Source organism: Apteryx mantelli, chromosome Z (genome assembly GCF_036417845.1).
Source record: "Apteryx mantelli isolate bAptMan1 chromosome Z, bAptMan1.hap1, whole genome shotgun sequence".
NCBI lineage: Eukaryota > Metazoa > Chordata > Aves > Apterygiformes > Apterygidae > Apteryx > Apteryx mantelli.
In genome coordinates this window covers 87,687,345-87,699,383 of record NC_090020.1, presented here as the reverse complement: position 1 = coordinate 87,699,383, position 12,039 = coordinate 87,687,345, and the positions used below count along the sequence as shown (strand labels likewise).

Here is a 12,039-nt window from a genome sequence, read left to right as displayed (position 1 = left end):
CAGAAATTCCAGGGACAGAAGGAGAGATGTATGGAATAATCAGGAAAGATGTTTTAAAAGTATTAACGTGAAAAATTAACATCTTCTATTCCAGTGCCCAGGATGACTCTCCCATCTCCTTGGCAATAGCTAAAGCTGGTAACAAAGACCAGGGAATGTATTATTGCTGTTTGAAGAATATTTATGGAAAGGTGACTGCTGAGTTTAAGCTGACTTCTGAAGGTAAATCCTGGTTTATAATTTTAATACCTAATAATAACAATGGCAGTTTCCACTCATATTTTTTTGACTACAACATCTCTTTCTTTCGTTTCCTTGTAGTCTTGGAACATCTCTCAAGTTTTCAGAATTTGGAAGGTGAGTACACGTTTGCTTAAATGTATGCGTAAATCTTTGTTCCTTCTGATTTCCAAATGGTACAAAGGATGGAATAATATGACCAAAATAAATAGTGGTATTTTCACCTGAGATTTGCAGCCTTCTGAACATAAAGGACCAGATTCATTGATTTAGGCTTTGATTTGCTGATACAAACTATGTTCAGATCTTTTTACCACCCAGTTAAATTGGGTTTACAGTTGTTCAGTATTATCAAGGAGCTGCTAAGCAGCTGCATTGCCTTGGTGAATTTGACCCAAGATATTTTATTTCTATTGCAAAAATGGGTGAATAAGTTTGCTGTATCAAAGATGGTCCTAATGATGGTCAGTTAACTCGGAGGAGCATTTCAGACGTGGAAGTCTGAACCCTCTAAATAAGAGAAGTGAACAGACACACATAGACAGTTACAGTGAACTCTGGTAAATCAGCAAATGACTAGACTGTAGCAGTGTAATTAGTTCCACACTGAGTCACCTAGCTTGCAATAAATCATAACTCTTGTCTTTTTCTCTTGTCAGTTCAAAGGATCGTTGGATAATTCAGGTTGGAAAGGACCTCAGGGGGTCATCTCCTGCTGAAAGCAGGGTCAGTTATGGGGTCAGACCAGCTTGCTCAGGGCTTTATCCAGTCAGTTGTTGAAAATGTCCAAGGATGGAGACTGCACAATATCTCTGGGCAACTTCTTCCACAGTTTGGCTGTCCTTGTGAAAAAGTTTCTCCTTATATGCAGTCTGAACCTTTGTTTTGTCAGGTTATGCCTATTGTCTGTCATCCTTCTGCCATGCACCACTGCGTAGAGCCTGGCTCCATCTTCTTGATGACCTACTTGTAGATATGCTTGGACTCTCAAAACCTTCCCTTCTCCAGGCTAAACAAGCCCCGGTCCCTCACCATCTCCTCACAGGGCAAGTGCTCCAGTCCCCTGGCCATCTTTTTGGCCCACCAGGTGCTTGCTCCAGTTGGTTGATGTCTTTCCTGTACTGGGGGGCTCAAAACTGGATGCAGTACTCTACATGTGGTCTAATAAGGGCTGAGTAGGAGTTAATCACTTCACTTGATCTACTGGCTGTGCTTCCGTTGACACAGCCCAGGATGCTTTTGGCCTTCTTTGCTGTCAAGGCGTACTCCTGGCTCATGTTTGTCTTGTGTCTACCAAGGCCCCCACAGCCCTTTCAGCAGAGTTACTCCCCAGCCAGGCTGCATTATTGCGAGGGGTTCTTCCTTCTCAGGTGCAGTACTTATTTGTCCTTGCTGAATTTCATAAGGTTCCTGTCAGCCCATTCCTCCAGCCTGTCCAGGTCCCTCTGGGAGGCAGCCCAGCACTTGAGCATATTGACTGCTCCCCAGTTCGGTGTCATCTTCAGACTTTGTGAGCAAGCTCTCTGTTGCCTCTTCTGGGTCATTGATAAAGATGTTAAAGAGGAAAGGTCCAAGATTTGACCTCTGTGGTATTGCACTTGTTACTTGGCATTCAGGTGGAGCATGCACTTATCTGGTCCCATGGACTTGCATGGGTCAAGTTCTCCTAAGTAATCCCTGATTCAATCCCCATCCACTGCTGGTAGTTTTTGTCTTGCTTGACCTGTGTCACCAAGCAGAGATGCCTGGGAGACTTTGTTAGTAAAGGCTGAGGCAAGGAAGGCATTGAGTACCTCAGCCTTATCCGTGTCTGCTGTCACTAAATCACCCATCCCGTTCAGCAGCACACCCACATTTTTTGTGTTCAGCCTTCTACTGCTGATAAAGCAGTAGAAGCCTTTTTTGTTGCCCTTGATGTTCCTTGGATGTCTCAACTCCATTTTCTGATGGATGCAACACTGGTTGCTCTAGGACTAAAAAAACACTTTTGTAACACATTTTTTCCAAGATAATCTCTCTTAAATGAAATCTGTGCATTCACAAAGCTGGCACTGCCCTCAGAACGCCCCGTGCTTATTACACTGTGTTTTTCACACAGCCAGATGCAATAGGAAAACATGTTTTAGCAGTTGCTCCATTTTCAGGCAGCTCTGAAAACATGAGCCTTTTTCTCTGTTTACGTGAGAGGCATTTACACTTTAAACAAAAGATATGTTTCAGGGGAGAAAAGCAATTTAAGAAATACTGAGTTTGTTTCAGATCTGGTTTTGGATTCTTAATTTCTCTAAATCATAGAGATACTCACCTCTGGACTGCCGCTGTAGTATCTCATCACTTTTTGTTTACAGGCAGAAGCCCAATGGCAAAAATACCTCAAAGATTTGACTGGCCTACAAACTATGTGAGACCTTTTGACAATTCCCCCAAGGGAAACTGTGGGAATCCCTCAAAGCTGTTGAATCAGTGCTGTATTTTTCCTAGATATCTTTCCCTTTTTGCTCTAAACTTTGCTATGCCATCAAAGATGAAATTCCCTTTTAATTCATGGGAGTTTTGTAGGTGAAATACCTTCCTGTAGGATAGAACAGTTTGGGCAGAGAGTTGGAGTGCATGCTAAGACAGACTATTGATTTGAACTTGGATGTCTGTGTAACTTTCCAATAACTTGACGCATTGGCACTTCACATATAGTAAACAGTGAAATAGCATTGCATCACACAGAGACTTACACACACACACACGCACCCCCCCCCCATAAAGCTCTTTTGGCAGACAAACTTGCCAGTGGTGTTTGAACACATGGTCTTTGCAAGTCATCTGCTATGTAACTTTACTCCAAAAGAAAGGCAGACATTAAGATTTGGAATACTTTCCCCATGTGTTATCTTGTCTTTAATCACACTCGGCATATGTCTTGCTGTGCTGCAGCTAAAGATAGTACATTGCAAATTGGTTTATCATTTCTGAACAGACTGTACTAGTCAAGTGCTTCATTCAGGCAATTGATTTTTCTTTCTTTTTCTTCAAGAATAAAATTAAACATTTAGTTCATCTTTAAAATAAAGACAGGACTTTTCATTTAGCAGCACTGTATAACTTTTGATCAACAGAGAACTGTAGGTGGAGATAAAGAGCATTCTAATTCTAGCTTTATATCTGTGCTGTTTGCTCTATGCTTCACAGAGAGGCAGTCATTTACATAGTCTGAACCAGAGATTACTACAAAGGAGAAGTGGAAAGATTTCATTATTGTGTATTGTACACCTTTTCTGCTCCTGTTTATCTTTTCCATTGAAGTTCCTTGAAATGTTATGTTATGATTAGAGAGATTTGAAGTGCAGCTAGAATTTTTTAGTTCATTTTTCTCTCAGTGCTTAAGTTTAACTACTTCTTTTTTTCCCTTTATTTTTGGTCCATTCGTATTTCAATGGTAATTTAAAGCTGTGAAATCCATAATCTTGCTTTATTTCAGCTGTGACAAACTTAGGCACACATTCTTATGCTAGTGGTACATTCAAAATCCACATATGGGGATTAGAAAAAGATTACTGTACAAAATTATCCAGAATTTAAAGATCACTCAAATTGATGCAGTTGCTCTATGAATAAATTTGGCATGGTAATTTATAGAAATGTGCTTCTGATTCAAAACCACATACAAAATAAAAATCTTCCTCTTTTCTTCTGCCTTTTCTAATGAATGTGTTAAGCTGGTGCTTGCCAGATTGAAAAGAGATGAACACTTTAACATGCAAGTCTGCAGCACTGGAGCTGGTCCAGTGAATGCGGTTTGTACTGAGAGAAGCATGTTTTCATTATGGTAACATTGGGTAAGGACCAGGACCTCAGATGAGCGCCTTTAAAAACACGTTGGCAGAATCCCTCCCTGAAAAGGTTCCAAGCTGAAAGCTAAAACAAGCTCTGGGTGTATCAGCAACACCCTTCTTTCTTCAGGCTTTTCTGAAAAGCCAGACTAACTTCAGAGAAGCTTTCTGAAATTAGCTTGTGCAAATTGGTCACAGAGCTGTATTTTACTTCTAGATTCGTATCTGCTTACACTGCTTGCACATTAGCTTTATTATTGTCTCTGTCTTCCCAAAAACACAGAGTTGGAAAGATCTCTGTATTCCCCCAATTCCTCTTTAGTTCTCAGTCAGCTTCACTTGCTTCACGTTCATTTGAAGCTCCAGTTTACAACTGTATTAATAGGTTTTAGAACAGCTTTTGTGACCTTTTCCTCCAATTTTTCTGATACCTTCTGTATTCTCTCCGTATGAACGTGAACTGCCCCCTTTCTCCGTGCTGACTTTAGACAATACAAACAAGCTACCTGGAGGGGGCAGAATCCTAGCACTATACTAACCCAAGTGAAGCCATGTCTTCCATTTCCTGAAAGCCTGTTCATTAATCCTCAATGGAGACATCCACTTATCCTCCCATGTCCACCCCTTTCCCTGCTGACCACAGAAGGATGGTACAGAACAAAGTGGCATTGTGTTTTAGGTCTGGAAGAAATTGAATTCATGCAGCTCATGTTCAGAGAAGATTTCATCAATGATAGCTATTTTGGTGGGAACCTGCACGGAATAATCGCTACGGAAGAGCTTCACTTTGGTGAAGGCATGCACCGGAAAGCATTCCGCAGTAAAGTGATGCAAGGCCTGGTGCCAGTGTTCAGTCCTGGCCACCCCTGCGTTCTCAAAGTGCACAGTGCTATCATGTACGCGACCAAGAGCAAGGATGATCTAGTTCAAAAGAACTACAAACTAGCACTGCAGGTAAGGTTCCCCTGTCCTCTCCAAGCAAGAGTTGTGGGGAAGAGCTGTCTTTCAAATGTTCAAGCAGCTGATCTATTAAATGTTTTGAGTAATATTCCATAGGCATATCTGTTTGTAATATAGGAATGCTATGTCCAAAATACAGCAAGAGAGTATGCGAAGATATATGCAGCAGAAGCTGAACCTTTGGAAGGCTTCGGGGAAGTACCAGAGTGAGTATGTGTATACATACGCGCACATACACACACACACACACACACACACACATATATGTTATCCTTGGCATACCTGCCCATTGACTGTTAGGAGTGATCTCTAGAGAAGAAAGAAGGATTCTAAGAACAGTGATACAACTGGAGTCATAACCTAAATAATTCTGGGTACCAAGATGGCAAGAACAATTCCATTCATAATAGAAAAAGAGAAAAAGGAGTAAAGAGTAAGTAGCAGAGATGTGGGAGCAAAAGTCCTGATTTTGATATACATTGAGAGTAAATTATTTATATTAATAAAGTAAAACCAGTAGGTGATACTAGTGGTGTCACCTAATAATAACAGTAGGTGTTAAGTCAGGCCTTCCAACTTCCCATTAAAAATAAGATCTTGAGAGAAATCATGATCATTCTGAAGCCGGTATGAAGTCACTTCTTAGGCAAGTTTTCTAAGCAAAGAGAGCTTAAGCCAGAACGGTTGGCTCTGGTTCTGGATTTTCCAAAAGATTGTTTTATTTCATATCAGAAGTTTTCCATTTCTCGCATATGGGTGCATCAGGCGAATAGCTGAGTAGAGACTCATCTCTGCCCCTGAGGCTGGGAAATGACACCTTGAGGGTTTGGTAAGAGATCTTTTTCAAAGGATTTGCTGTTCCGGTGTCAGGCTACCATGTAGAGTTGAATTTGCAAAGGATGATTGAAATTCCGCCTGCCTTGCTTCAAGGATAAGACCTACATGCTTGACAGCAGACTAAATCTCCATCTCCTTCTAGATGACACAAGATCTTCTCAGCTGCACTGAATCACTGAATAAAGGTTAGAAGTAAATGTTCTCAGCAGCCTCCATAAAAAATTCTAGTCAGTTGTCCCGGGGATCCTATCCACAGTTAAATAAAACATTTTAATGCCTTGACTCAAACTGCAAAAAGCTAAGCTTTTGCTAATCAAATACAGCATGTGATTTTGATATCCACACCGTATCTTCCCCTGTTTACTAACTGGGAGAATTTATATCCATGCCATTCACAGCGGCAGCCATTTCACACAGCACCAGAAGGGAAGAGGAAGGCTGGAGTGATTCCACTGGGGTGTTTTGTGTACATGCTCAGCATGGCTGCTTTATTTTCTTTGCAGCTCTTAGATAAAATTGGCAGTTTGGTGACACAGGGTTCACGAGAGGAAAAAGGCAATAGCAAAAAAAAAGAGTTCTCACATACGGATTCTAATGGGTACTATATTCTCAGAGCTGCATTTCATAGGGTTTTTCAGTGGGAGTTTTTGTAATTATGCAGTGAAACGTGGGCAAATACCTTGGGGCTGTGCTGCTTCTATGCTGACGCTTAAAAAGATTTTCCAAATAAGTCGCCTCAGCAGCACTTAAAATTCAACCTCTGGAATGTTTCCTTAAAGAAACCTTTTCAGGACTAGAACTAGTGACAGAGATGGTGGTGAATTCTTTAAGATAAATATTTGTGGAAGTCAGACTTCCTTATGGAAATACGTTGCTTATGGCAAAATTTCTATTTGAGAGGTTTCCCTACATACAGGATATAACCTCTAATTTTGATAGGAGAGAGAGAGCACACACACTGCAAAAGCTAGAAGTCTGGTGCAAAGAGCAGGCACGTGGCAGCTTCACATCTGGTTGCATTATTCTAAACAACTGCCTGGAAGGCAGCAGCCGGGGAGAAAAGAGATGGCGTGCGTATGCATGTTTGGTCACTGTCGTGGCAGCTAGACATTTATACAGGGGTGGAAGGGAAACAGAGAGATTCTGTGGTCTTAAGGTTACTGTTGTATTTCCACAGTAGAGCACTACTAACACTTATATTAACCAGTGGCCCATTTTTTTTCCTTTTAGCGTTCATAAATGTGAAACCGTACAAACCTTGTCTGATAATAAAAGCTGATAACTTTAATGATGCTGGTAGAGCTAAGGTGATATCATCCCTTGAGTGAGCAGGTTAGTTTAGTAGTAGACAAGTGCCTAGACTTGTGTTGATTGTTACTTAGAAAGAGAATAACTCTACTGGTATAAAGGCCATTTGTACCAGTTTAACTGCATCTGCTGGGACAATAATGGTAAAATATTACAGTCACGAACAGATTAATGATGTCAGTAAAGCTTGACTGTGGAATAGGACTAGAAGACTTATAAGGAAGTGTTCTGGTTATATGTGGTTCTCTGCCTCATAACTAAATCTTCTAGACCTCCTTTAAATGTATGTACAGCACCTCTGTTCATTCAGGAGTCTGCTATTTCCAGAATCCAAATGTAAATGTATTTCTGGCAGTAACTATACCACCCCTTTGGCAGTGTTGCTGTAAGAGATAAGGCTGTTTGCAAGAAAAGAAGTAACTAGAAACCTGTTTCATATAAAACTGGTGACACTCATTTCTCCCATTTGTTCTGAGGCCATGCCAGGAGCTTTTGTGAGCTAGCTGGTAAAATATGGTGATGTTCTGTGACAAACTCCAGCTGACAGAAAGGCTTTCCAAATGACATTATCTCAGAGCAGTATTTAATTCCACTCTCATGTACACTGATGTCACTTTTCTGCTTTCATTATTACGTTTAAGGTTTTAATTTGGGAGATTTATACTGTAGTATCAGTGCTGCCTGGTGAGAATGCTGAGTTATTCCAGTGTAAGTATGAACAGACGGAGACTATTTGCGAGGCAGCACACTGCTTTCCAGTCAGCAAGAGTTCTGTTAACCAAGAAGTTCGTGGTGCCAGTGGGACAGGTATTTCCTTCCAGACTATTGTCATTCTCACTTCACATTCAGTCTTTCTCTCTGGGAAGACCTTGAAACTCTAAAAGTCACGCTTTTTTTTTGATTTTGGATACGAGTTTTTGACATGGTGCATCTTTACCCATAAATGGACCTAGCCTAGATTCCTAGAAAACTTTGACAGTCTTTCTGGCTAAACTAGCTCAATTTCTAAGTGAATAAAATTAGATGAATTTTGTCCAGTTTGCAGTTTCCTGAAAATTTCATTCAGAATTGAAGTCTTCTGACCTGGATCCAAACTTTGACAAAGTCCAAGAATCTTCAGATTCCAGATCTTCCCTTGAGCCAATTTGTCCTGAGAATCCTATGGTCTCTCCAGAAACATTCTGGTTTCCTCTTACTGCTTGACAAAGTAGTTGCTTTGTATTTTCATTATAAAACTGTTTGCTAACTTTGGGTGTGTCAAGGTTTTAGAAGTCTATTCTGAGAAATCCTCCATTTACACTGGTCTTGGGCAAAGCTTTTTCTGCAGTGGATAGAATCTGCAGGTGCCTAAAACCTCTGAAAGACGGAGTCATATACGAGTCCAACTGAGCAGTTAAAACCATGAGCAGTTAAAACTCCAAAATGAGCTAGCAACTTGTATTGTGCAGAGTTTAGGTTTTGGGACATATTAGGACAGCGTTGGAAATTACACTCTGAAAAATATAAGTTTAGATCTGACTAAATAATACAAAGAAATAAGACATAAAACAGAATGTGATTATGTTCTAGAGCTACCTAGAAGATCAGAATCCTACTTGGATGTCTCCCAGCTTGGTTTAGACTTGGTAACTGTTTATTCAGTCTCTGAGATCACTGGCCAAACTGTCTCTTTCTTACTTCTTTATTGACAGAGCTCAGTGGGGTTTAGGAGTTTTTATCCCTTGATTTCAGGATCATTCCTATTTTTCTTGTTCATCGCCCTGCAAATAACATCCCCTATGCCACAGTGGAGGAGGAGCTGATTGGGGAATTTGTGAAATACTCTGTCAAGGATGGCAAGGAAATCAATTTCCTGAGAAGAGACTCAGAGGCTGGCCAAAAGTGTTGCACCTTCCAGCACTGGGTGTATGAGAAGACCAATGGGAGCTTGCTCGTCACTGACCTGCAAGGTGAGTTGTCTGAATGGAGGCAATAAAGTGGCTCTGCCATGATACAGGCTGGTAGCCACTCATAGTCAGTCCCAGTAACTGCAGAATTTCCAGAGACTTGTTCCATAGAAATGTTATTCTTGGCTTTCTGTGGCCTATTGGCCATGCTGCATATGCACCTTCCATAACCCTGTATTTGGAAAAGTCTTCCCCAAATGGAGACCAATACCTTGGCCCACAACTGGTAACACAGGTAGGGCATCTCTGCATGTAAGTGTGGATGCTAGGAGCTGGCTCTGGCCATGGGCTGCATGTAGAGGCAGTATCACCATGTTCATGTGGCTCACCTTGTAGCCAAACTGATAAATCTGCCTTTTGCTACACTAAGTGTCTTTATGGCTTGAGACTGTTAGTTTGGGAACCCTGGGTCATCTTTCTCAAAGCACTGTATACATGCCATTGCTGTACCTCTTGTGAAAACCTTTCTGTTACTTTTAAATCCCTTATGACTGTTTCCCCATCTAGATAGTTGACCTACTGTTTGCCCCTCACCCTGGAGGCTCAAGGAGTTCTTTTGTGTCCAATCTTTACCCTGGTGTGGCCTCCTTGGATGGTCTTACTAGGAATTCAGGCGTCTTCCAAGTGCACCAGAGAGCAATCCCCAGCAGAAGGCTAAATCATTACTGTACTTTACAACCTAATCTGGGAACAGCATGTTCTGTGTAATTTGAACAGGTCACTTATTTAGATGCCTAAGTGTAAACTCAAGTGCCTTATCTACAAGCATCAAAATAAGCTTTTGTGCAGAAACCATAGGATACCAAGGGTGAAAAGGAAATGAGCATTTGGGGCCTGAAAATCCACTGGCCCCATCCTCTCAGTTTGTGAAGGCACTAAGTACGTTCTCTAGCAACACAAGAGATACAACCTGACCCTTATTGAACATGGCCAACAGTTCTAGGAGTCACACAGCGAAATACTGCCAAGTCTATTGTAGTCTTAATATCTCTAAATAGGACTTAAATCATGCATCAGCCAGGCATTTATCCACTGCATGAAGGTGAATTTTACTTACAGTAGGTTAATCTACAGACTTAGGACCACATTCAACTCTCAGGTTGAGACCCTGTATTTTTTACAAGTCAGTTCTTCATGTATTTACTCTACTTTGTTTCTGGTAAGCATAAACAGTTTCTTTTTAGCAACTTTAATGATTTTAACTTTTTTTTGGGGGGGGGGGGAGCACTTCCTAGCCTCTGGAGCTCCACCTTTCCCCCCACCAGCAGTCCTTCCCTCCTTCACATTTCCGTCTACCTTCTTGTGGGCGAAAGGAACCCGCACGTCTCAGCTGTGTAATTTCTGGTGCCAAAGGAAGAACCTTCTTACGTAAAAGGGCCACATCTGAGATGTGTTTGGTCCCCCCTTTTGCAGACAGGGATTACCAAAAAGATTAAAAGTGCTGTAACCTCCCATGGTCAGTGTCGTCATAGTTTGCACCTCACGTTGGAGAAATGGCTGTGCCACTCTGTGATTCCCTCTCCATCATCACTGTGACTGCTTTAGCCATTCAATAGCAAGAGGTTGGAAGCAGCACTGAAGTCTGAAGCTGTTAGGCAAACCAGGAAGTCTCATAACGAATTTCCGGCGAGCAATGGCTGCCACAGTAAGGGTACAGGGCTGTGAATGGATTCAGAGGCATCACAGCAATACAACTACATAACAGTAACAACAAGATTAGTGTCATGGAAACCATCCCTCAAGATCAAAAACAAACTGCTATACAAAACTTTTTATAATTCTTAAAATTGTAGTTTAAGCTATTATAGTGCCAGAGGAGCCATAGACAAGTTATTGAATGGGGACATAAGTTTTATTTTCATTGAAATCTTTTTCAGTTTTGTGTAAGCACAGAGGTCTCTTGAAAGTGCCTTTAGCAAAGTGAATGGAGAAACAATATAAATACAGATTTTTAAACAATTCAAATAATGAGTGCTCTTTTTATGCAGCATCTCATGCAGGTCAGAATAAAAGATAGGAGAGAAAGTTAGGATATTTTCTTTTGTAGTTTCTTATAAGTGCACTGTGTTTATTTGGTATGCATGTTACCCCTAGGGAATAGAAAGAAATTAATTAATTGCCTACTGTGGCAGCCGAAAAAAGCATTTATTGGCCCATACAATAGTATAATGCTTATATGAAACAGCAGAGGAAGGAAATTCTTACCTAGCTTATGTTCTTATAAGAAACCAATCTGAAAAGCGAAAACCCAAATCTTATGCTCTTAACAGCAGAACTGTTCTTCCACGAATGTCCCCTTAGCAAATGAGTCAAGTCTGGCTGACTGTTGTCTCACCTCCCAGAGGTTAATGCTATGCCTTGTGAATTAGACCTCAGTTGTTAACAACATCCTCTCCTTCACTTTTTCTTATATTTAAACACTCATCAACAATCTCTCAGCAGTGGAATGCTCCACGCTTAGGGTCCTGGCTGTGTTTGAAGAAATGTATTTCTTCAAAAAAAAAGAAGAATGGTAAAGAAATGCCTTTCCCACATTTACTAAATGCTGCCTTTATGCTCCTGTGGGTGCGACTCTTTCTCACTGTGGAAATGCTGCGCCTGTCTGCAACACAGCTTGTGTGTATGCGTTTGAAATAGAGAAAGGCAGAGCCTGCTTTAAGATCTCTAAGGAAAGGTGGAATCTTAGAAAATAACCTGTACCCTTTAACAGAAGAAGCCAGGAAAATTAGCAACAAAACATCTAAACAAGACCCCTGAAATAATTAAAAGGGAGAAGAAATGGCAAAGCGCTAGCCTGAGGGAAGCACAACAGCAGATCTGGTATCTGAGCCTCTATAATGATTGCTGCCGCAAGGGAGAATATACCTCTGCTGCTGTTGAAGAGAAACATACTTCTCTCTGATTGCCTTATCGTTTGAGTATCT

At 41.0% G+C, this 12,039-nt stretch overlaps 1 protein-coding gene across 1 annotated transcript in view; it reads left to right on the top strand.

Annotated features, from left to right (window-relative positions):
• The window catches only part of ALPK2 (alpha kinase 2), a 46,027-nt gene that overhangs the window by 19,982 nt on the left and 14,006 nt on the right, over positions 1–12,039 (top strand). The window contains exons 4-8 of the mRNA XM_013945963.2: positions 95–222; positions 322–357; positions 4,744–5,018; positions 5,142–5,230; positions 8,901–9,118. Coding sequence (XP_013801417.1) covers positions 95–222; positions 322–357; positions 4,744–5,018; positions 5,142–5,230; positions 8,901–9,118 — 746 coding nt within the window. The remainder of the gene's footprint in view (positions 1–94; positions 223–321; positions 358–4,743; positions 5,019–5,141; positions 5,231–8,900; positions 9,119–12,039) is intronic.